The sequence below is a fragment of the Pseudorca crassidens genome, chromosome 13, assembly GCF_039906515.1.
Source record: "Pseudorca crassidens isolate mPseCra1 chromosome 13, mPseCra1.hap1, whole genome shotgun sequence".
Taxonomy (NCBI): domain Eukaryota; kingdom Metazoa; phylum Chordata; class Mammalia; order Artiodactyla; family Delphinidae; genus Pseudorca; species Pseudorca crassidens.
In genome coordinates, this window is record NC_090308.1 from 76,956,300 (window position 1) to 76,983,515 (window position 27,216).

Below are 27,216 nucleotides of genomic sequence, written 5' to 3' on the forward strand. Positions count from 1 at the left end.
TGTAAGAATACATTCCCATATAATCTTGAACTTGTTACATGCTAGAAAAGTTTGAAATATATTTGAGCAAGAAAAACGTAAATCTTTAAAAATAAAACCAATGCTAAAATTTATTTGAAATTAGCTTTGTATTAAATTTAGAAATTAGTATAAGTCAGTTATGGAATTTCTTTTAGGTACAGTTTTGCTGAAATCTGAATGTTAAAAAAATCCATAAAAATGTATATAAAACAGATAACTTATAAAAATTTTCCCATTCTAGAGAAGTCTTCCTGCTATAGCTATACAACTTCCAGGAATATAATGAGAAAAGTAGTTGATTTATCTATTTTTGTTGCATATTATGAATAAATGATTACAGTTGGATTTATGGATATTATTTAATTATAAAAACAAAATGTACAGATTAAAGAAGGTGTGAGAAAATATAAAAACAATCCTTGAATTAAATTTTGCAAAAGGAAACCGTAACTATACATTTGTCAAAGTATTCAGTGACACAATTCAGAAAGGTCAGTTCTCCACAGCCTACATAAATAGTCCAGAAAAATACACCAAAAAATTAATGTAGTTTAAAATCTTCAAGATTGTATTTTTACATATTAATCCCAATTTGATTACAAGTTAATCATTTCAGTGCCTTATTGATCCTTATTTAGATGTTAATATCATAAATATGTTTCAGCCCTCAGGTTGAATTTAATGTCCACTGGAATATCCTGTGCGGGTCTCCACATTAGCACACTTCCTAATAATATAGGATGTTTTATTTACAAGTCTGTGAGATCACAGAGCTCCTACCTGTCTTTGGACATCTAGAGCTGGCTGGGACATAAGAGGCATGCACTGAGGAAATGTTTGTGGAATGGAACGGAGCTGAATGCCCTTGAGCTTTGGTCCATAGTCTTGACAGTAGAAATCCCTCAGAAATGAATATTTTAAAAACATTTTAGAACTGTGTTATAGAAGAGAAACGTTATAGTACTTGAAACTTAAAGCACTATTCCACACATAATTCAATATTTATTGAGTTGTAACAATACTTATTTTTATTTTTACCAACTCTCCTTCAAATTCAGATGGTTAAACATCGTGTTGCTGCTATCTTACAAAAAAATATAAAAATGAAAATAAATTGTATCTTCTTTTAAGGTTACAAATAAAATATTCAAAGTTGATACTATGTAATACAAAAATTGCTATGTATATAATATTTTTTAAAAAGACTGGGTGTGGGAGTGCTATTTAGACAAATCAGTGATACACAGTATTATTTGGAAAACAATGTTTGTTTGTTTTAAATGAAAGCTTCTTTATTTATTCATTTTTGGCTGTGTTGCGTCTTCGTTTCTGTGCGAGGGCTTTTTCTAGTTGCGGCGAGCGGGGACCACTCTTCATCGCGGTGTGCGGGCCTCTCACTATCGCGGCCTCTCTTGTTGTGGAGCACAAGCTCCAGACGCGCAGGCTCAGCAGTTGTGGCTCACGGGCCTAGTTACTCCGCGGCATGTGGGATCCTCCCAGACCAGGGCTCGAACCCGTGTCCCCTGCATTGGCAGGCCGATTCTCTTCACTGAGCCACTAGGGAAGCCCACAATGTTTGTTAAACAAATGAAAAGATTGGTAGTGGCTGGTTTTCTTGCCTTAAAAATAGTAGTATCTTGAAACAGATCAAAGAAGTATCAAGTAATCTCTGACCAGGAAGTATCTAATTAAATATGTGTCAGAGTTAAATATTATCCTACAGTTAATAATAAACGTACGTTTGAAGTGAACACAGCCTTAATTGGATTCACAGAGTAATAACCTGTGTTCATTCACTTATGCTTTTTTGAGTTTAACAAATGATTATTATATCAGTCAGCCTTTGCTGTGTAACCAATAAAATCCTAATGGCATATAACAAAAAGCATTCATTTTTCTCTCTGGCAAGTATGTAGGTCCCCTGGGACAATTCTAATTCAGGCTGCTAGTATATTCAGGTCTGTTCTATGTGTCTCATTCTGGGGGTCAAGATGAAAGGACAGTGGCTACCTGGAGGGACGTTCTCCTTGTGTCAGAAGTCAGAAACCTGCTGTATTTCCTAAAGCCAAGGTTCAGAATTGACACACTGCTACTTCTGCCCCCATTCCATTAGATGAAGAAGATCAGATGACCAAGTCTAGCATCAGTGGGGTAGGATGAATGGTCTTAACATGGATGTGTAGGTAGTGAATGTTTGCTGGACAATAATCTAATAATCTAAATAACCTAATCTATTGTACTTATTAGTTATTCAAAATGATACATTAAAAAGGGTTGGTAGTTTAAGAAGAGGCGTGTGGAATGCTTCTGCGACGCTGGTAATGTTCTGTTTTTTACCTGGGTGGGTGGTGGTTGCACAGGTGGGTTCACTGGGTGATAATTCTTTGAGTTATACATTCATTCATTCATTCATGATCTGTGTACTTTTTCTGTAAGTTTGTAATATTTAAAATAGAGCTTATATCTTTTAAAAAGAAAAAATACTCTGAGACATTTTCAGTATTATTTTAGTTTTCTGAATTTTTACTTTCTCTTAGAAGAGTCAGATTGAAATAAATGGCATGATTCTTGAATAGGAATCTTTTTCTTAAAATTGCTGTGAGAAAACTTATGTCATTCCAAAGAAATAATATGTATTCCTGAGATGAAATATATATTATATTTGCATATTTATTAATAATGTGAAGATAACCAGGCTAAGTTAATTAACTCAAGCAAATTCATGAAAAATGTCTAAGGTCGTTTCTGGGTACAATCAAAATTTTAAATTTTGCTTTCAGGTATTTTAAAATAAACGTCTGTACCTTGTGTATCCCTCTGCAATCACAACTTCCACTTTCCCCCCAAGAGGCTTCTACTAACCTGGATTTCTAGTTTAGTATTTTCTGACTTCTGTGATTTTTTTATGTTTTCATATGGATGCATCCCTACACAATATAATTTTTAGCTTGAATGTTCTTGAACATGAACTCAATAGTATCTTACACTATAAATTCTTCTGATACTTGTTTTCAGCTCACAATATTGTTTTCAAGATTCACCCATGTTGTTACATGTGGATGGAATTCATTTTCACTGTTGTGTAAAATAACTTTGTATGAATGAACCATAATTTATTTATCCATTCCACTCTCAATGGACATTTGGGCTTTTCCCTGTCTACGCTATTATGAATATTGCTGTTACAAATATTGTTTACACGTTTCCAAGTCCATTTTTATATAAAATTTTTTCTAGAGTGTAAATCTGGGAGCAGAATTGCTGCTTCCTAGATTACGTAAATATTCAGGTTTCCTAGAAAATGCAAAATTGTTTACCCAAGTGGTTGTTTTAATATATACTCATACAAGAAAGACATAAGGATTCCTTTTTTCTGTATTACTGCCAGAAATATGTCAGACTGATCTGCCAATATCATTGTGGTTTAAATTTGTATTCTCTGATTACTAATAAGGTTGAAAATCTTTTTATGTTTGTCATTCACATTTTTTTAAAAGATGCATTTATTTATTTGTTTGTTTGTTTATTTATGTTGGCTGCGTTGGGTTTTCCTTGCTGCATGCGGGCTTTCTCTAGTTGTGGTGAGCAGGGGATACTCTTCGTTGCAGTGTGAGGACTTCTCACTGCGGTGGCTTCTCTTGTTGTGGAGCACGGGCTCTAGGCACATGGGCTTCAGTAGTTGCAGCACACGGGCTCACTAGTTGTGGCGCACAGGCTTAGTTGCTCTGCGGCATGTGGGATCAAACCCGTGTCCCCTGCATTGACAGGAGGACTCCTAACCACTGCGCCACCAGAGAAGTCCCTGTCATTCACATTTTATTAAATTCCTTGCATATTTTGCCCATTCAAAAAATAAAAAGTCTGTAGAGAAATGTATTGGTCATACCAAAATAATATGATCATGCCAATAACAATTATAATAAAAAGAATTAGAAAACAGTCTGCCTCAATATATACCCCCCAAATTCCAAAGTTCAATATCATCTTCAAATAAGTGATACATTTTTTAAACCAAAATTTGAGAATTTAAAATTAGTTTTCATAATTTATGCAACGAGGATATATCTAGTTGTCACTAGACAAAATTTTACTCTTGTGTATTTAAATCTTTTGAAGCACATAAGGTTAAAACCTTGGTGTTATTCAAACTGTTGATGATAATATCAATGTAGTGGCTTTTAAGGAGCATTTTTTAAAAGAATAAAACAGAAAATATCAGAATGCATCTCTTTACAAAGTATAAGAATTGTTTCTAGGACTTTCCTGGTGGCGCAGTTGTTAAGAATCCGCCTGCCAATGCAGGGCACACGGGTTTGATCCCTAGTCCGGGAAGATCCCACATGCTGCGGAGCAACTAAGCCCGTGCGCCACAACTTCTGAGCCTTCTCTCTAGAGCCTGCGAGCCGCAGCTACTGAGCCCACGTGCCTGGAGCCTGTGCTCCATAATAAGGGAAGCCACCGCAATGAGAAGCCCGTGCACCACAACTAGAGAAAGCCCGCGCATAGCAACGAAGACCCAACGCAGCCAAAAATAAATAAATAAATAAAAAGAAAGAATGATTTCCTCCTGAAACTTTTCAGTTGTGTATGTGTGAGAAAGGCAGGCGGCAGGCAAAGGGGAGAGCAGAGGGAGTGTATACGGAACTGGGCAAAATCTAGAATACATTTATCAGTGATGTCACTGCACTGTCAAAAAGCCTGGCAAAGAAAGGAAAAGTCTGACAGCCGTTGCCTGTCCCATAAGGGATGGAGTCTCTAGTTCATGAATCTAGTCTTACCCTGGGCTTTGTAGGTTACTTGGCAACTGGAAGAAATCATGAGTAGTGCTGTGTCTAGAGAACAATTTCTCCCAGGAGTCCTGTGGTTATCCTATTTATAGACAAGCCTCTATTGATTTAAGGGTAAAAACAAGTAAAGGACTGTTATTATAATATGCTAATTAGCACTTCAAACACTGCTGATGACAGCAGCAGGCCACAACCTAAACGAACAGCAGGTGGAGGGGTGACAACAATGAACAATTGGATGACTGGCTCACTTCAGTATTTGCAACGTTCTTTTCACCCTTCGTGTATTGTTGGTGTTTCTCTCTTCTTTTTTTTTTTTTAACATTGTGTAAGTTTAAAGTGTACAAGGTGATGATTTGAAACACATATATGTATTTTTAAAATTTTTATTGGAGTATAGTTGATTTACAATGTTGTGTTACTTTCAGGTGGGTACAGCAAAGTGAATCAGTTATATTACATATATATAGGTCCACCTTCTATTTAGATTCTTTTCCCATATAGACCATTACAGAGTATGGAGTAGAGTTCCCTGTTCTGTACAGTAGGCCCTTATTACTTACTTATTTTATATATTGCAGTGTGTATATGTCAATCCCAATCTCCCAATTTGTCCCTTCCCTCTTTCCCCACTGGTAACCATAAGTTTGTTTCCTATATCTGTGAGCCTATTTCTGTTTTACAGGTAAGTTCATTTGTACCCTTTTTTTAGATTCTACATATAAGCAATATCATAAGATATTTGTCTTTCTCTGTCTGACTTACTTCACTCAGTATGACAATCTGTTTTGCAGGTAGTCTCTTCTGTCTTCCTCTGCTTCAGTCTGTTTCTCTGAACACAACTCATTTTATTCTATCTTCCTCCCCAGATTCCATGTTAAATTTTTTTATAGTGATATTGTCATACATTCTGAAACCTCTTTTCCTGGCTTCTCTCAGGCATTTTTCTTTTTATATAAGCTTTGAGATTTTAAGTCTAAAACAACACTACTGGTATTATATAAAATTGAATTATAGTTATACACTATTAGGAGAGAACTGACTTTTTTACGGTATTATGCCTTCCCGTCTGAGAACATGATTATCTGTGTTTTCCATTCCTGCAGCTCTTATTCGATGGCCATTGATGGAATTGTGTAGTTTTCTCATTCAGGTCATATGCTTTTCTTCTTAAATTTATTCCTAAGTATTTTATAGTTCTTGGTCATAACTGTGAATAATTTTCCCCCAAATTTCTTTTCTAGGTTCTCATTGTGTATTTATCCAAGCAATGTACCAGATTTTCTTTTTTTAAATAGGTTTCCTAAATTTCCCAGTTATATAATCACCTACTCAACAAAAAATATTCGTCTCTTATTTCCAAGATTTATACCGTTTATTTCATTTTCTTGTCTTCATATATTTGTTTTAAGTGCAAAACTAACGTTGAAAAGTATAAGAGCCTATCTAGGTCTCAATATCAATTTAATTGGTTTTAAGTGTTTCACCATTTAATATATCATTTATTACTAGGAATTTATAGCCTATATTTTAACAGATTTCTCCATTCTCATGTAAAGATTGTGTTACGAATGACTGAATTTTTAATATAATCATATAAATTTCCCCCTTTAATCTTTGACATAACAATTAAGTTGGGGCTTCCCTGGTGGCGCAGTGGTTGGGAGTCCGCCTGCCGATGCAGGGGACACGGGTTCGTGCCTCGGTCCGGGAGGATCCCACATGTCGCGGAGCGGCTGGGCCCATGAGCCATGGCCGCTGAGCCTGCGCGTCCGGAGCCTGTGCTCCGCAATGGGAGAGGCCACAGCAGTGAGAGGCCCGCGTACCGAAAAAAAAAAAAAAAGATATATTTTCTAATATTGAACATCCTTGAACTTGGTCACAGGGCATCGTTTGTTATTAATGGATTCTGATGACCAATATTTTATTCAGATTTTGTCACCCTTGAACCACAAATTACATACTTCCTTAGTTTTCCTTTTTAACACTATCTTCACTAGAATTTTTTATTAAAGGTATGCTGGCTTCATAAAAGAGTTGGGAGATTTTCACCCATTGTAATGGCCTGGAATAGTTTAAATAACCCAGGTTTACCTGTTTAAATGTTCAAATCCAAGAATTGGTAAGGTATTTGTGCATTATAACGGTAGCTCTGTAATGCCTTGCCGATGTCTTCTATGTGTACATAATATAATCAAGTTGTCTATTTCTTTCTTTCTTTCTTTCTTTTTTTTTTTTTCACGGTACGCGGGCCTCTCACTGTTGTGGCGTGGCCTCTCCCGTTGCAGAGCACAGGCTCCAGACGCGCAGGCTCAGCGGCCATGGCTTACGGGCCCAGCCGCTCCGCGGCATGTGGGATCTTCCTGGATTGGGGCACGAACCCGTGTCCCCTGCATCAGCAGGTGGACTCTCAACCACTGCGCCACCAGGGAAGCCCCAAGTTGTCTATTTCTTGAACCCGTTCTGATATCTTCTAACTCTTTAAGATTTCACCCGTTTCCTTCAAGCTTTCAAATTGTGGTCATAGAATTACACGTTAAAGTCTCTTTCTGTATCTGCGACATGGCTCCTTTTTCCTTTTTATTTTTCCTTTTTTCATTTTCTCCTTTTACCTTGATCAGGCTCAGAGTTTACCTAATTTATTATCTTTTCAAAAAACCCAGATCCGTGTGCCAGGGTACAGTAGTGTGATGGAGGAAGTTCTAGTTCATTAATTTTCATTTTCCTTAATTTCCTCTTCCTTAGTTTTTTGAAAAAACATTATTTTATTGTTCGGTTCCTAATTTCTAACATGTTTTAATATCCTTATTTTTCGTTGTTTCATAATGAAAGTGTTTAAGTCTATAAACTTTCTTTGGGTACAGCTTTCACTGTGTCTTATAGTTATTAGGTGTTAATGAAGTAATGAGACCACTTAAAGAAAAGAATTGAAATTTCAGAAATAAATATTAGTGTTATAGCAATTTAATATATGACAAAGATGGAAATTCATTTTAATGCCAAAAAAGATTAATAAATGATGTTGGCACAAATGGCTATTTTGAAGAATATGAATTTAAGAATATAACATTCATATCTTTTGCCATATACAGAAATAAGTTTCACAGTTTCATTACTTAAATTTTCAAAAAATCTTGCGAGAAACATGTGACTGTATGTACTATCATGAGTCGAGAAGGAGCTTCTTAATCAAGATTGAAAACTCAGAAAATACATACAAATGTTGATATGAAAAATATGTAAGTAAGGTCTACAAATAATAGATTATGAAAAGATACACTTATAACACAGATGACAATGTAATATGCAGAAGGTTTAAACATTAATAGAAAAAAAGACAACTACTAATCCAATGGAAAAATGGACAAATGATAAGCACAGCTTTCATGAAAATAAATTCTCACATTTAAACTAGAGCTCAGGGAAATGCAAATCAAAGTAATAATGAAAGCAGATTTATATGCATAAGACTTGCAAAATTAAAAAGAGCGATAATACCTATTGCTGCTGGGGCTGCAGGAAAAAAATTGTATTTTAATAAATTGCTGGAGGAAATATAAATTCTTACATTCTTTTAGGAAATAAGTAGGTAATATTTATAAAAATACCTGGGCTCTTTGAGCCAGCAATCCCTGGGAATCTATTCCAAAGAGCTAAAACTACCAGTGTATTAAAAATAAAAACAGGGAAATATATTACATGCTCATGGTTGCATGCTCATGGAAACAAAGGGAATGCCCATTAGTAGTGTGGTAGTCACATAAGCTGCTAAAAATATTCCTTTCTAGAAATATGGTTAAGAGTGAACTTTGTTCCTATTGAAACTAGAAGTGTCACCTAGCTAGTCTGAGCCAGGGCACTGTTAGTGGAAGTGATGTGCCCCTTCTTGGTGGAAGCTTTGGGTCCACGTGCTGCTCACCAGGCTTCCTTCCTACCCTGTAGCGGCTGTGGAAGTTTGTATCAACCTAGAGCTTTATCAGTCTGGCCAGCTGAGTAACTGGGGAACAGAACTCACTTGCCCTCCTCTTTTGGACATGTAGCATAACCAAAGAAAGAAAACTTTTGGAGAGGGTAAGCCACTGAGATTTTGTAACTGTTACTACAGCATAACCAAGCCTATCAGGACTCCTAGAGTAAGGCGATGGCTAAATTATGGTCCATCATATAATTAACTTTGACCTTGATTCTACCAGGTGACTTGGGTTGATTTTCACAAGATATTGCTGAAAGACAAAAGAAAGATGCTTAGAAACATTTATATTATCCCAGTTTTTATAAGAAAAACAATTAATACATCTTTATACATATATTACTATATAGAGAGATTATATGAATACGGAGAATAATATGAAGAAATACATACAAAGTTGTTCAACGAGGCTATAAAGGAAAGATAAATCTAGACTGTAACAGTTTAAAAAAAAAGCTAAGATGTGTGGTGTGATCACATGCCTCAGTTATTCATATTTAATTGTAAGTACAAATAAAGTATTATTGAGCTGGTATCATCAAATAATTTCATACAGTATTTCATTGAATCTAGGATGCTGTATGCTTGGTGCTCTCTTGGTCTTACCTGCATCAGGTTTTCACGTACCTGGCTGGAAATGCTACTAAGAAATACATCAGGGCTTCTCAAGGTGTGCTCTTGCCTGCGTTGTTAGAAATGAAAATTTGCAGGCCCCACTGAAGACAATCCAGCATTAGGAATTGGGAGTGGGGCCCAGTAATATGTGTCTTATCAACCCTTGCACGTGATTCCAATGCAAACTCGTTCTTAATAAGATGTAGCCTTAATTTAGAGGTCAAAATGTGATTTAAAAAAAGTCCGCCTTAGAAATAAGGTAACTTTTTAGACTGTCATTTTAACACACTGTTCTCTGTGCTACTTTCGATTTGCAAATTTTTTCTTACTTACAATATAAATTCCCAATGACTGGATTTGATTGGCTTTATTTTGTTTGTTTTTTATCTGCTAGGTCACATCACTACAAATAAACATCCTTGAGATCAGGTGTTGACCCTAAATCCAATTAGCTGTGACCGAAGTGAGACTGGGATAAGAGAGCAAGTGGTACAAAACGTAACTAGCTCTTACAGGTGCTTTGGGCAGTTTTCCAACGAAGTGTGTTTGGAAATGTCAGGCAATTGACCTACTATAATTGTTTTAATTTTATGTTGATAAAGTATTTCTCCTGTGAAGACAATGGAATGTTGATATTTTATGCTAATTTTATACTTTGTTTTTATTATGTTTATATTTTTAAAATACAACACTTTTAAAAATTTTTAATGCTTTTCCTTTGGTAGTTTCACATGCTTTATAAATAATTCTTTTTAAAATCAATTTTCTGTCAACAATATCTTCAGTTAATCATCTTCTGTTCGTTTTTCAGCTGTATGTTTCATTTATATTTAAGTATCTTTTTTTTGCGGTACGCGGGCCTCTCACTGCTGTGGCCTCTCCCGTTGCGGAGCACAGGCTCCGGACGCGCATGCTCAGCGGCCGTGGCTCACGGGCCCAGCCGCTCCGCGGCATGTAGGGATCTTCCCGGACCGGGGCACGAACCCGCGTCTCCTGCATCGGCAGGCGGACTCTCAACCACTGCGCCACCAGGGAAGTCCTATATTTAAGTATCTTTGATAACCATTTGTTCGTAGAGAAAAAAGCAAAGCTCTGACTGGGACAAAGGAACTCTCTTTCCTCCTGTTTTTGTTGCCTGTTTCTAAGAAGGACACTTCAAATGAAATATGCAAATTATGTCTTATTATTTTGGCATTCCTGTGATCACAGGTATAACTGTATGCTTTACCCTAGCTATGGTAATTCATCATTAGTTACTTATAGCACAGGCTTGCACTCATTCTTGCCCCCCTCTAATGCTTTCATTACTGCCATCGTGATCTTTTCAACATTCATAGTGCATCATGTTCTTCCTCTGTTTGAAATGCTTCAGTAACGTTTTAGGATAATGACCAAAATCTTGAACATGGCTTCAAGGCCCTGCATGATCAGGTCCCAGCCTACCTTTCCATCTTACTCTGAGCTCCAGTTACACAGGCCTACCATAATTTTGTATTTTAAATTATGAAAATGTTTAAACATACTAAAAGATAACAGTTCAAAAAAACCCCTATACAACCAGTTTCCATGATAACCAAGACTTAGCCACATTGCATCTCTAAAAAAATAATGGACATTGATTAATTTTCGTCTTCTTTTTTCTAGCCAGGTTGACCTGGCTTATAGGGTAAGACGGTGCCCAGCTTTGCTGGGGAAACTATTTCTTTGGACCTCAGTTCTATAAATTGGGAGTACATATCTCATAAAGTCATTATAAATAAATGAATTCATACATTTTAGAATTTTAGAACATGTTTGGCATATAGTACACAGTTAATAAATGAGGCCATTACCATTTAGGACAGGTTACACATCCCCCTACCACAGGGCCTTTGCACAGTCTACAAGCACTATTCTTCTTTTGCCCTCTCAGACTTTATGTCTACCAATAGTTCAAATGTCACATCTTTAGGGAAGATGTCCCCAACCTCCCTAGATTAGCCTATATTTTCTTCATACATTTTATGCTTTTCCTGCATGGCACTTATTTAAAATTATTAATCTGTGAGGCTGTAACAGTTGTCTTTCCATTATAAGGAAGCTCCATGAGCGGAGAAGATGGTATGTTTGGCTCCCTGTTTTAAATCCCTAATACCTAGCACAAAGTAGGTACTCAGAACATCTATTCAATATTTAAGGATCAATTTCTTTTCAACTAATTTGTTTTGGATCAAATCCTCTGCTGTCAACATGTATAAAGCTAATTATAATAAATGTAGTAAGTCTTATAACAGGCTTAAACAACTAATTTTCAGTTATTTGAGGGATTAAACATATTGAAAGCATATTAAGTTAATAAAGAGTACTTCTTTGCACAGGAGGAAAAAAATGCTTCTAGGTATAAAGTTTGTGTGTGTCAACTGAACTCTAAAGTAAAAGGCTGATGGAGTGGAAGTCAGGGGAGGTTTAAGCTAGCAGTTAAGTGGTTCAGATATAAACAGAAGGAAGAGCCTCTAGATAATCTTTCAGCTGACTTTCATATTTATACACAATTTCTACCTGTGTATGAGTTTAGGGCATTTGATTACCTTACAAATATTAGTATCATCAAATCTGTTTTCCTCCTAGAAGAATCCACTTGTATATAAGAATTAGGTTTGTAATTTTTTCATTACAATAATTATAAAAGAATGATTCTCATGAAACTTCATTTCCCCAAGACACTAGTCATTTATTTTCAAGTTTCCAAATCATATACCCAACTATTAATAAAAAAAAATGTAAAAAAATAACTGACCTCAGGTAAGTTTCAAAAGCACCTTCTCATAAAGTTCAGTTCACAAACACCCCAAATAGTTGACTCTGTCCTCTGATGGCTAGTATTTATAAGGTAGTTTAGAGAATCAGTGCAGGAGAGGAGGATATGGCCAAATTCTGTATTTAGGATACTGTGTTCTGTATTTTCCTCTTGTTTAATCATTCTGCATATTAGTTCCAAGCAACCTGCTTAATTTGTTCTAAATTTTCCCCAACTTATTTGACACAGAACTTATAACTCTCTCTCAAAACTAGAGTTAGCAAACATACTTTGAGAACTGCTAGTCTGGCTGCACTCTACAGATTGACAGGTTCAGAATCCTAGTGAAAATATAAAACCACCTTGGTTATAGTGATCCCATAACTCCTGGTGACCATTAAGAGTTCACAAATCATCCATTTATTAATCCATTTTAGAATCTCATCAAGAGTTGATGTTCTATCTTACAATTTGCAGAATCTACTTTTTGCCTTTTGATTAACAAGGTATCTGCCAGTCTCTAACCTTTGAGTACCTTAATAATTTCTTTATAATTCTGCAAGGCTTAGTAACAGCAATTTATTAAGTTTACCCATCAAGTTCTTAATGAGAATTTGGGAGTTGGGGGTAAAGGGCTATCTTACAGCATTTGAGAGAAGAAAATGCAGACAAGCCTCATTACCTTTGGGACCAGCAACTTGAAAATTGTCAGGGACAAATATTGATCCTTTTACATCAGTGGGAGGTGCATAATAGAATTACTTGAGGAATTATTTGAAAATTCATGGCATCACTGGGGTTAAGACCCTAGGTATGCATGCATAGTCTGAAAAGCTCCCCAGGTGATTCTGATAAACATTTCTAGAAAATCCTTGTTTTGGATAATATGTTCCTCACTGTAATCTTTTACAATAAGCACAACGTAACTGTTATTTGTGATAAAGACAGTGAAGACCTCCAAGCTTTTTAGCTGTTTTCATTCTGTTTCAGGCCATAGGTCTGTGGTATCTTCCTCTGAGTACCCTGCACTCTGATTTCCTGAATAGCACTTTAGGGCTCTCTACCATTATTCCTCGATCTGGCTTATCAGAATGAAGATGGGAGGCCTATTTCCCCCCAAGGTACACATTTCTTCCACTTGATCAACCAATACGTCCTCTGTGGTTAAACTTAAGTTTCAAAGAGCAGTTCTCTTAACTTTTTTTCTTCTTCTCGGGACTAGGGAAACAACAAATGCACCAGGAAGTCTTGCTGGAGTATTTTAGGACATTCTTCAGTAGATTACATTTCCTAATAGGGTCTGGTGTTGGCCTCTGTGAGTTCGGTTGCCTTATTGGTTGCCTTAAACTATCCATTGATAGTCCCCTGGCTAGACAGGCTGTAGTATCCTCCCCCAAATATCTATCCCTTCTCCTTCTGTCCTCAGAGCAATCTACTACAGAGCCACCTCGTTGTCTGTACCTCTTCTAGATATGCAGCACTACACTACCTCATCTCTTACAGATTTTGTTTCTTCTAACTATATTATCCTTTCTGTCACTATATCCCAGTAGCTTTTTTCCCACCAACTCTTGATCATATATATTAAAATACATTCTTTATTATTCCTCTTCAGTGAATTTTCTGAGACTTTAAGTATAATTTTTAATCTCTGGGAAATTAAAAGTGTTATTTTGTTTTTGTTTCTTGCGGTACGCGGGCCTCTCACTGTTGTGGCCTCTCCCGTTGCGGAGCACAGGCTCTGGACGCGCAGGCTCAGCGGCCATGGCTCATGGGCCCAGCCGCTCCGCGGCACGCGGGATCTTCCCGGACCGGGGCACGAACCCGCGTCTCCTGCATCGGCAGGCGGACTCTCAACCACTGCGCCACCAGGGAAGCCCTGTTATTCTTTTTATATCTTACAGTTTTCGGAGATCATAGTTTTTTAAAGAAAAAAATACAGAATTCATTTTGGTGACTTAAAGCAAGATATAATTTAGATAATTATTTTATCCTTTCAAATAAGACCTCCTACACTTAATTGACTAATAGTTTAAGCACAGGTTACTATGCTTAACTTATTTAGGTTTATGTGAATCTGAAATAATACCATTAAGTTTTCAGCTGTCTTAGCAACATCAAAGGAAAAGGACTAGTTAAATGCCACCTTTGCTCCTAAACTACCAAGAGCTAAGACACATACAAATTTTATGGCAAGTAATCTAAAACTCTTCTAAAAATGATTAACTGTTATTCTATCCAACAAGAAAACAAATACAACAAATCTATCTAATTAGTTAAGACACCAGATACTCGTCATGCAGTTTCAGCATCTAGTAACAAACCTCTAAGCTTTAAAACTGTTTCACAACTTCTAAGCACTAATAATACATTTTAAAAGATTGATACCCACTTTAAACCACATATAGAAGTACCAGAGTACACAATTAACAAGTAAATGCGCATAAACAACGAAGAAAGAGTCTCAAGTCTAATTCTGGAGCTCAACCTGGCAGTCTCCAAAGATTTATCTCCAAAGCAAAGCCATTAGCATAACTTTTAAAAAATAGAATTTTTCATGTGTCAAAACGTGATTGACTGAATTGGCCCAAGGAACAGGTTATCTTTTTATCTTTTCAAAAATAAGAGTGCAAAATGTAACCATTAGAAATTGAAACAAAAACAAGCATTTCGCAATAGTTCTTTCAGTACCTTCAAATTCTGACAAAATACAGGACAGTAAAAAAATTAAATATGGCCATTTTGCTTACTGCTATCAGGTTTTAAAAAATTTCCATTTTTTGGTCCATATTCAGTAAATAATAAAATTAAACTTTTCATATCTGAGTTAAGAGCTCTAGGGTATTCCTTAAAAAGAAATAATGTAATAATAAATAAAAATGTTAAGACAGTTCAAAGTAACAAATCCATAATCAATACCACTAATGGTGATGTTCCTTAAACTTACATTTTAATGTTTCCCTTAATGAGTGTGTCTAAATATAAATATATACATATTTTTTGGTTGTTGTTAACAATACTCACAATCCGCCCCAAACACATCCATGGACTTTATTAAATCCAAGTAAGTAGCCTAAAATGTTGGTTTCAATGCCAGAAATGGCCAGATTAAAAATAAAGTGATTGCTGATGAAAAACGGTCTTCCTTTTATTCTCAACTATGTTTGTTATATGTGCTTTTTAAATTATTTAACAAGAAAATGACCTTTAAAATATATAATTTCACATCTCAAAGTTAATTCAAAAGAACTGTGTAACATTTCATTTGAAAATAACAGTTTCAGCAGATATATGCAAGATTCCTACATGAGTTGTAAATCTGTCATCAAAACCATCACATTTTAGTATTTTTAAAGGGGAATTCAATATAGGAGATTTTTTCTGCATTATGCAACTGATTAAAGACAGCACTTTTACATGTAAAAATAATTTACACTAAAAAACTCAGGTGCAAAAAGTCTGATACTCTGTTTATCAAAATAACAAGAACAAAATGAGCAATGATAAAATAGCAAAAGTCATTACAAAAAATAGTAAATTCCTATTTAAATTCCTGTGTTCACAGGTTAAAAATGTTTATCAATTAACTATATCACAGATCGTAGATACTTTAAGCTATAATATAGAAAGGTAACATGAGATATTTGAAATTCAAGTTGTACTTACCAAAATAGTTTTAACCTGAGTCTCTGACATCTTCAGAAATGTACTTGACAATAATGTATGATAAAGTATAGTTAATATTTAGTAGTATAATTCAAAGTTATTTTTCTTTGACGTGCTCTAAATACTGCTTCTTCTTAAATGTTTGAGTAAAACTATAAATATTTATTACACTTTTGGGGCCAAGTTCTCTAAACACAAGGGAGTGTCTGAATTAAAAGCTGTTACTTTTTCCTGCTATACAAACATATGAGGATGTCTTTCATGTTCAAAATGCCTTTGATTTAATCTTATTTTCACATTTCAAGTTATTTTAAAACAAATGCAAAGGTCAAAAGATTATCACAGATACACACCCACTGAAGAATTTAATACAATCTCACTAAAGGATATCAACTTAATCATCTCCTCCTATAAATATTTTCTTTTTATTTATTTTGTGTTTAGAAGTTGCAGTTTTAAGTACTATTAACAGAAAATACATAACAACAGCTTCCTAACAAGTGAAAAAAAATAATTATAAATGCTGGAAAAATTGGCCTCATTGACATATTTACAGACTTTTATTTCATACAGACTCCATTGGAAATTATATGACATTTATTATACAAGCATTAACATTTCCAAATCACTGCATAGTGAGCACTTCAGTTCTTTATTGTCTATACCCTTGAAAGTCACTCAGTTGCTGAAGGCAATACTGACAAGCATCAAAAATGGTCAAACTGAGATGCTACTGATATATCGTTCTGCTCCTTTGCCTAAAGATGTTTCTGTCGTGTCCTTATGCTTTTTTTTCTCCTTGCTCCTCTGATCCTCCTGCAACTTCAGAATGATGTTTCGGATTTCTTCTCTTTTTGTTCTCATTCTTGGGGGAGGAAACCAGTTTTCCAAATTCATAGGCAGTTCAAAATTGAGAATTGGATTCTGAAAATAAAAACATTAAATGCACCTTAGAAAACTATAATAAAAAGTATCTTGGTTTCAATCACAAAAGCATTCCAGAGAAGAAATGAAAAAAATCAGTACTTACTCATTATCTATTCCATGCAGGCACTGTGCTGGGCACTGGAGATGTAAGACAAGACAGTTTCTGCCTACAGATCTTACAGTCTAGATCAAGGGTCAGGAAACTACAGCTAGTGGGCCACATTCTGCCTATTGCCTGTTCTTGTAAATAAAGCCTTATTGGAACACACCCACAGTAACTCATCTACATGCTCCCTGTGGATGCTTTCTTTCATGCCGCAATAGCAGAACCGAGTGTAGAGACCGTATGGCCGCAGAGCCTGAAATATTTCCTACCTGACTACCTGGTGCCCTATGAAAGTGATTGCTAACTCCAGTCGAGATAGATAACTCAACAATTAAAACAATGAATATGACAAGTATTAAGGCAGGAGAAGCAGAGAGTCCTATGCGAATACATATCTAAGGGCTTAGCACAATTTCAAGAAGTGATGTTTATGCTAAGACCTGAAGAATGAGTAGGAGTTAGCCAAATAAGGAATGACGGAAGCAACAGGGAAGAGTATTCCAGGTAATGAAATATGTACCAACGCCTGGAGGCAAGAGACAATATGACACAACACGAGAGGCTGAATGACATCCAGGGGGATGGTGTGTAGAATGCTGGAGTGAGAATGGTAGAAATGAGGCTAGAAGCTTGAACAGGAGTTGGATGATGCAGGCCACTGAAGGATTCTGGTCTTTAACTCAAGAATAACAGGAAGCCATTATAAGATTTAAAGCAGAAAAGCAACACAATTAGATTTGGGTTTTGGGAAAACAACTGTGAAAAATACAAGGCAAGAGGCCACGTCAGAGGTTGGTGCAGCAGTTTGGAATAGTGAGGCTAATGAAATGGACTTAGTGGTAGCAGGGGTAAATAACTGAACATAAGTGACACTAAGTGACAGAATTCACAGGGCTTATGGCACCATGGGTGGTGGATGAAGAAGAGGAAGAAGTCAAGATAACTGTAAAGAATATCCAAGAGAGCCCAGAGATAAACCCACACACAAATGGTTACCTTATTTTTGATAAAGGAGGCAAGAATATATAATGGAGAAAAGACAGCCTCTTCAATAAGTGGTGCTGGGAAAACTGGACAGCTACATGTAAAAGTATGAGATTAGAACACTCTCTAACACCATACACAAAAATAAACTCAAAATGGATTAAAGACCTAAATGTGGGCTTCCCTGGTGGCGCAGTGGTTGAGAGTCCACCTGCTGATGCAGGGGACACGGGTTCGTGCCCCGATCCAGGAAGATCCCACATGCCGCGGAGCGGCTGGGTCCGTAAGCCATGGCCGCTGAGCCTGCGCATCCAGAGCCTGTGCTCTGCAACGGGAGAGGCCACGCCACAACAGTGAGAGGCCCGCGTACCGCAACAACAACAACAAAAAAGACCTAAATGTAAGGCCAGGCACTATCAAACTCTTAGAGGAAAACATAGTAAGAACACTCTTTGACATAAATCACAGCAAGATCTTTTTTGACCCACCTCCTAGAGTAATGGAAATAAAAACAAAAATAAACAAATGGGCTTAAAAGCTTTTGCACAGCAAAGGAAACCATAAACAAGACGAAAAGACAACCCTCAGAAGGGGAGAAAATATTTGCAAATGAAGCAACTGACAAAGGATTAATCTCCAAAATTTACAAGCAGCTCAATATCAAAAAAACAAACCCAATCCAAAAATGGGCAGGAGACCTAAATAGACATTTCTCCAAAGAAGATATACAGATTGCCAACAAACACATGAAAGGACACGCTCAACATCACTAATCATCAGAGAAATGCAAATCAAAACTACAATGAGGTATCACCTCACACCAGTTAGAATGGGCATCATCAGAAAATCTACAAACAATAAATGCTGGAGGGCTTCCCTGGTGGCGCAGTGGTTAAGAATCCGCCTGCCAATGCAGGGGACACGGGTTCGAACCCTGGTCTGGGAAGATCCCACATGCCGCGGAGCAACTAAGCCTGTGCGCCACAACTACTGAGCCTGCGCTCTAGAGCCCGCGAGCCACAGCTACTGAGCCTGCGTGCTACAAACTACTGAAGCCCGCGTGCCTAGAGCCTGTGCTCCACACAAGAGAAGTCACTGCAATGAGAAGCCCGCACACCGCAATGAAGAATAGCCCCTGCTCGCTGCAACCAGGGAAAGTCCGTACGCAGCAACGAAGACCCAATGCAGCCAAAAATAAATAAATAAAATAAATAAATTAAAAAAAAATGCTGGAGAGGGTGTGGAGAATAGGGAACCCTCTTGCACTGTTGGTGGTAATGTAAATTGATACAGCCGCTATGGAGAAGAGTACGGAGGTTCCTTAAAAAACTAAAAATAGAACTGCCATATGACCCAGCAATCCCACTGCTGGGCATATACCCTGAGAAAACTATAATTCAAAAAGTCATGTACCACAATGTTCACTGTAGCTCTATTTACAATAGCCAGGACATGGAAGCAATCTAAGTGTCCATTGACAGATGAATGGATAAAGAAGATGTGGCACATATATACAATGGAATATTACTCAGCCATAAAAAGAAATGAAATTGAGTTATTTGTAGTGAGGTGGATGGACCTAGCGTCTGTCATACAGAGTGAAGTAAGTTAGAAAGAGAAAAAAAAATACTGTATGTTAACATATATATATGGAATCTAAAAAAAAAAGGTTCTGCAGAACCTAGGGGCAAGGACAGGAATAAAGACGCAGACGCAGAGAATGGACTTGAGGACACAAGGAGGGGGAAGGGTAAGCTGGGACGAAGTGAGAGAGTGGCATGGACATATATACACTACCAAACGTAAAATAGATAGCTAGTGGGAAGCAGCCGCATAGCACAGGGAGATCAGCTCAGTGCTTTGTGACCACTTAGAGGGGTGGGATAGGGAGGGTGGGAGGGAAATGCAAGAGGGAGGAGATATGGGGATATATGTATACGTATAGCTGATTCACCTTGTTATTAAGCAGAAACTAACACAACAATGTAAAGCAATTATACTCCAATAAAGATGTTAAAAAAAAAAAGAATATCCAAGGGAGGTGTGCATGGTATTGTACCTCTGAAGTCAAAGGAAGAACGTGTTATGTGGAAGGAATATAACAGTGTCAAATGGTGCTGTGAGGTCAGGAACAATTTCAATATAAGGGTGAGGGTCAAGCCGGATTATAGAGATTTGAGAAGCAAATAGGATTCGTGGAAATGAAGACAATGAATATAAACACTTGTCCAGAAATATATCTGTGAAGGGGAGAAAAGAAGGTAAAAGATATAGCCCGAATCATGGGAGAGATTTCTTAAGGCAGAAAGAGCCAGTGGAGAGGAACTGATTAGTGATGAGTAATGAGGTCAACAAGCCTTGGATTTGATGGAGTACGGTCATTTTTATTTTATGCCTTAAAAATTCTCCAATTTAAGAGTCTTTGCTCCTTGGAATAATTTTTGAAACAATAGTTTTCAATCTCTTCAAAATATTTGCTTACTGTGTTTTTTACACTAACATGAGATCAAACACACCATTTTATTATTTATTAAATCAGATCCAACAAACTGAAACCCACCTCAAAAAAGCTCTCTACATACTGCAATACGTATACACCACAATCACTGAAGTTGTTTTGCTGGGGTACTTTTGGATTAGAGCCTTTCATAACATCTTTGGAAAAACTTCTTTTGCATCCTTTTTTAACTTCCCACTCCACTTCTAAATACCTGCAATGATGTGTATATAGTAAGAATATATACATACATATAAATATACATAGTTCCTCATTCCCACCAGAATACAAAGTACAGGTAGAGTTTTGAACTTACTCTCTTAGAATTTTTACAACGTTTGACCGAGAAGGCCCTCTGAGTGAGTCCATCAGTAGGATACAAGGTCTATACGGTAGAAATGACCAAATATTAATACTTTATAATGTTTAAAAGGCATAAAAAGATATACATTAACAATAAAATTTCAAACCTTAAAAATTCACTTTGTATGACTCAGTAAAACTTGCTGGGGGGGCGGATAACACCCTAATAATACTTAACTATCCATGGTTATATTAAATACTGAATTAAAGAGTAATAATTTAATCATATCTAAGTTATGAATATAGTTCACCAAAGTTCCTAAAAACCACTTAAAAATTTAGTAGAAAGTCAAAACAATTCTGAAAATTTGAACATCTGCATATTCCAAATTACCAAAAGTGAGACCATGCAAAAGTAGAAGAAAAATAATCCCATTTTTAACTAAAATCTATTTTAGATAAAAAAAGCAGGTAATCTTCACATAAAAGAATTAGTTTAGAATCCAGTGTTTTGGGCGAGGTTCCACTTCAGAACACTCAGTATAAATAATACTCAACTTTTAAAATTTTGTTGTTAAACCCAAGTAAGTGAGGAAGTCTAATGTAGTGCAAAAAGTCCTGAAATGATTAAAGATCTAGGTTCTTCCTGGCTAACATTTTATGGGATTTGGAAAAAATCTCTCAACTGCTCTAGGTCTCTCTGTTTTCCTTTATAAGTGAAGTTTGCTTTTCAAATGCTATTAATGGAGTTTCAGACAAGATTTCCTACAAAAAGTCAAAAGAGATGAAGTCTAGAAATAGGTACTACTGCATCGCCTAAGAAGTCTGCAGACCCTGGCAAGATCTCAGAACATGTACTTCTGAGAACCAAAATAGACTCACTCTCAATTTGGGGTTTCCATCTGTTTCTTTTTTTGTTGTTTTTTTTTTGCTGCACCACGGCTTGCGGGATCTTAGTTCCCCAACCAGGGATTGAACCCACGCCCTCAGCAGTGAGAGCACAGAATCCTAACCACTGGCCTGCCAGGGAATTCCCTGGGTTTCCCACCTGGAACATGTCCCTTAGGACTGCCTTAAGTCACTCCACAGCCTTCACACAGTAGCTATGGAACCAGTGTAAACTCCAATTCCCATGTTACTGATGTGAATTTGAATGACATTCTTTGTCCTTTCCTGCTCCAAATCACTATATATCCAAAAGGAGTAGTGGTTTTCTATGCACATGCACAGACATGGAAAATGGGCAAATGGAGAACTGAAATAATTTCCATTCTCCTCAACTCAAACCTTGGACATTGGGCAGGACCTAATTTTCCTCACTGACTCTGAAAGCTGCTGTGATTTTTGCTTAAATACCTGTTTTAATTAAAACAGTATGGTTAATGTTTTATTCTAACAGGGTACGTGAATAAAAATTATCATTTAGGGTCTTCCCTGGTGGCGCGGTGGTTTAAGAATCTGCCTGCCAATGCAGGGGACATGGGTTTAAGCCCTGGTCTGGGAAGATCCCACATGCCACGGGGCAACTAAGCCTGTGCGCCGCAACTACTGAGCCCACACGTCTAGAGCCCGTGCTCCGCAACAAGAGAAGCCACTGCAATGAGAAGCCTGCGAACCGCAACGAAGAGCAGCCCCCGCTCTCCGCAACTAAAGAAAGCACACGCACAGCAATGAAGACCCAATGCAGCCAAAAATAAGTAAAATTAAAAAAAAAAAAAGAGTAACAGTTAAAAAAAAAAAACTATCATGTAGTTTGCAAGATGTACGGTTAATGCTTACTGTTTACAGATAGTAGGCTTTAAATGCCACTGTCCTATTTCAGAATTGCAGTTGTCATCGGCAAGGAATCCATCATCACTGCTGTCATCCTGTAAAAGAGAGCCTACTGTTAGTATTGAAAATATACAATCTAAATGACTAATAATGTAACAAAATAGCACTATTGAGGATAAAAGTCCTTGTAGCAAATATGTAAAAAAATATTTTTCTGTTTAGGTGATCAGACATTAGAAAATGTGTTACGTCACTCGATTCCAATGATGTAACACTACAACACAGGCATCTTAATGAAAGAAACCATCAATCAGAGGTCTAAGAAAACTTACATCTATCTAAATCTAACAAAAACTTGTTACTCAATCTAAATTTTTAAAGACGAAGTATACCATGACTGATTCTTCTCTAGTCAAACATTATGGCTCTGATTTTAGGTATTTTTACAAAAATTTAATTTGTTGGCTAAAACAACTGTTTTCACAATAGGACATGAATGACTGATATTTATCATCTTTTCACACAAAAATTTTTTTCATATCAGAAACATTTAAAGGGTTTTTGGAAACACTGTTTTACTTGACAAAACCCTTTACCCACTTCACGTGAGAGAAGACAGCTTTATGATAGTGTGTCTTATTCTACTTATTACCTTGAATGTAAAACAAACAAAGCTTTTTTTGTCCTGTGGGAAAGCTTCTGGCAACCTTTTGAATGAAACAGTCAACAGTAGGAATGATAACAGTAGTAATATACAGTTAGATTAACTAGTTCACGTAACTGCTATGACCAAAAAGGAGCATATGAAGTGCTCATTATAAACCTTGAATGTAATCCAGATATGTGTCTGTGTATATTAGAAAGAAAAACTGTATCTCATAGCCACGCACTGTAGACCAAGGGACATCACAAAAATGTTTTTTGTTCACAAGAGGATTGAGCAAAAAGGAAAAATGGTGCAGTACAAAGTTATCTTTACTACTAGATAAACTCAAAGTTTGTCTTAACAACTAAGGAAGAGGCAGAAAAAGGAAATGGAATAAGCTTTTCTCTCAGTAGAAAATGCCTGTTTAACTGAAGTTATAAAATATTTTCAAAAATATACTTTATTCTTGGTGTTAATAAAGCTTATTAGGGCAAACAAGACTCTAAGGAAATATGTTAATTTTAACTAAATATGATCTGCTCCTGCCATGATGCATATACAGCAGATTAGATGAAAGAAAAAATCATTAGACAGGTGGTAAAAATAGTGTAATTCTGCTGTGTTCGTGCACCACACACCACATAATCGAAAATGTGAACACTTGCCTCCTGAGTGTTAAGTAAGACCGAAGGTTAAGCACGGCGCACAAATGCTTTAAAAGAGCAACGGAAAGGGGTGCGGTAGGGGTGGTGGGCGGTCGCTGGGTCGCGGCGGGAGGATCCATTTCACATGGAAACTTTCCACGGTGGGTGATATTAGTTTAGTCCTCAATGGCAAACTAAACAAACAAACAAAAACCCCAAAACAAAAAATGAAACAACGTTCATACATCTATCCCGGCAACTTCTGAACTGAAAACCAAATTTGTGTTGTGAGATGAGATCCAAGTACAGAAGGCATGAGTTAACCGTTTGAAGTAATCGCCTATAAAAATCTAAAGAAAAACTTTTTTTTTTTTTCCTGTACGCGGGCCTCTCACTGTCGTGGCCTCTCCCGTTGCGGAGCACAGGCCCCGGACGCGCAGGCTCAGCAGCCATGGCTCACAGGCCCAGCCGCTCCGCGGCATGTGGGATCTTCCCAGACCAGGGCACGAACCTGCGTCCCCTGCATCGGTAGGCAGACTCTCAACCACTGCGCCACCAGGGAAGCCCAGAGAAACTTTTAATTATATAAAATACTAGAACTTTTTGCCAAGCATTAGGTTTCACCTGGTTATCCTGATCTTCTGAGAAGTCGATGAGTTCATCTTCGAGCATTTTACTACCTTCAGCTGATTCATCGCTGTAGTTTAGTCTGATTTTGCTTAAGCCATCTGTATCAATAAGAAACATAACATAATTTTTAAAAAGAACACACACATAACTTATAGTACATGATGTTAAAATTAATGCTAGTAATTAATTGCATAGTAATTACGAATACAAAATCTGTCTTAGCATGTAAATATCACAAGTATAAAATAAGTTACTTTTAAGTAAAAAACCTGGATTATGTCATCTACAGAGTTGTTTCTACTACTCAGACCCTAAAATTTATTAAACTTTAAACACTAGGTATCAATTATGTTATTAAATATTTATGTATATTTAAATACATGTATATATATATATAAAGATTTTGTGCTAGGTATGCTAGGTATCTTTAATAACAGAAGCTACAATAGTTTGAAAACAACTCAATTGTTCAATAACAGGAATGGTTAGCAAATGTAGAACATAAAATGAAATACTGTGTACACTAGAGAAATTAAAATTGTGAAAATATGGAAAATTATACAAGTTAAAAAAACATGATTAAAACAAAGTAAAACAGGCTTGCTTTTGCACAAATAATTTAAAAAAATACAAAAATGAAAATAATTATGCTAGGATAGTAGTTATGGATGAGTTCCTCAACTCTGTATATTTTTCCTTCATGTTTGGTTATATTCATAGACTTTTCAACAAAATAAAATGACACAAGCCAACGTAGGTGCTGGGCAGTATGAAAATAAATGACTCGTAGAAATATTTGAAATGAATTCTTTTAAAGGTCTGTTTCAAGAATCTAAATCCTTAAAAATCAATGATTTTCTTAAAGAAACAGAAGATTTACCAGAAAATAATGAAAACTGAGCAGGAACTTTGATGCCAAATATACAAATATTGTTTATTATAGAGCATACCATTTCCAAGTTTTTAAAAGCATGACTTCAAGGTATTTTAAACAGGATTTAACTTATTTTGGTACAAGTTATTAAAAGGGCAAAAGAATACTAATATAAGCAAGATAGGATGGGAAAACAGCAAGATAAAAGTGCTCCTGGAAAAATACATTTAACATATATAAAAGTCCAAACGTTGTGATCGAAAACATACTATTTGAAATAATAAGGCATGCAAAGAATAACCTTTTCAATTTATCTTTCAAAAGTCTGTATTTTTATGCTTTCTTGAAGCAAAAACACCTATATTTAAATAAAACTTGTCCAAATCCTCAGGCAGTTAAGAGCTAGTCACTACAATCAAGTTATTTTTGCAGCGAAGTATTCCTGTCTATACCTATCTATCACACAGAAATTGTGTCATATAAACATGAACCTCATACAAATGAAATACGTGTGCACTGCAAAAAAGGAGAAAAGTAATTTAAATAGTGTAGTCAATTTCTTCAACTATTTCGTTCAGTAAACAAATGCCCTAGTATAAATTGAGAGGCAATGACTCAATCAGCTGTTCTCCCAATCAGTCCCATTTCCTGAGCTTTTCTCACATAGTGAGATCACCTGAAGATGCCAAACCAAGCGTGATTCTAGAGTTTAAAAATACGCATTTTTCATGTACCATACAGAGCAAGACAACTACTTCAAATGGTGCCCAACTGAAAAAACACCAAATCAAAGTAGTGATAACAGACATTATTCTCCTACAGTTGACCTTAAAAACCTAATCCCCGTGGCAAGATACAACTCCACTTATTTACTGCAGCATGTCAACCGACATCAGTCAACACTTTGTACATGTTCAACAGTTAAAATTATGTTAAATGTTTTATTTAAGTCCTGTCAACGATACTCCCAGACCAAAGAGAAACAGATCACTAAGATACTAATCATAATCACAAAAATTTTTACAAGCTCTCCTTATCCTCATTTCTGATACGTCATCATTTTATCTAGGATAGACGGCTTAGCCATCCTCTCCAAGGCAGTAAAGGCTCCTCTAGAGAGCACTCTAATTCAATGTACTTTTGGGTGAGTGATGCCTTGGAAGCATCTGATGAAAGATATGAGAGCTCGTTCCTGAAAAATACAGACCCATTCTAGAGAACCATTTTTCAAACTGTGGGACACTATGGTCATTGGATTAAGATAAGCATTGAAAAAGAATAGAAAAATGCCAGTGTATCACACACAATAAAGGTAAATTAATTTCCTTTAAGGAAGATATAGTCGATAAAGTTACACACATACTAAAAACAAAACAAAACAAATGCACAAACTATAATTTTTAATAGAAGAATAAACAGATATTATAAAAGGGCAAACTACATACAACAGATATTCTTTACTTTGGTCTCCATCAGGATTTATGGGTATATTTACTCAAATTTAACAGGTTATTTCTCAACTAGAACATTAACTTGTAGAGAGAGCCACCAGGAATTTCTGGGGTTTGTGTATATGAAGGAAGTCCTAAGGCTTTGTTTGTCCCATTGCTCTAAGACATGCACTTTAATTCATTTTTTAAACTTGAATTCACATTAAACTGTATGAAATTATTGATCAAAAAGGAACTTAAAAAATGTTCTGTGGAGATATAATTCACATACAATTCACCCATTTAAAGTGTACATGTAAGTAGTTTTTGGTATATTTACAAATACTACGTGCAACCATCCCTGGAGTCAACTTTAAAACATTTTCAAAATGTTTTAAATCTCAAAAAACCCCACAAAAAACAAACAAACAAAAACTCTGTACACTTCAGCTATCACTCCCTTCTCCCCATACTCCTGTCCCATACCCGCAACCAGCCCTAAGCAGCCATTAACCCACTCTACAGATTTTCCTGGGAGATTTCATACAAATGGAATCACATAATATG

General features: G+C 36.3%; 1 protein-coding gene across 10 annotated transcripts in view; it reads right to left on the reverse strand.

Moving 5' to 3' along the window:
* Positions 1-15,296: 15,296 nt before the first annotated feature.
* The window catches only part of SENP6 (SUMO specific peptidase 6), a 102,600-nt gene continuing 90,680 nt past the window's right edge, over positions 15,297-27,216 (reverse strand). For 9 of the 10 annotated variants that reach the window (XM_067702746.1, XM_067702744.1, XM_067702745.1 and 6 more), the window contains 5 exons: positions 24,340-24,443; positions 22,432-22,520; positions 20,666-20,734; positions 20,413-20,563; positions 15,297-16,759 (listed from right to left, as the gene is read on the reverse strand). In XM_067702746.1, coding sequence (XP_067558847.1) covers positions 16,553-16,759; positions 20,413-20,563; positions 20,666-20,734; positions 22,432-22,520; positions 24,340-24,443 — 620 coding nt within the window. In that variant the 3' untranslated portion in view covers positions 15,297-16,552. The remainder of the gene's footprint in view (positions 16,760-20,412; positions 20,564-20,665; positions 20,735-22,431; positions 22,521-24,339; positions 24,444-27,216) is intronic. The other variant, XM_067702749.1, reaches the window with a different exon arrangement.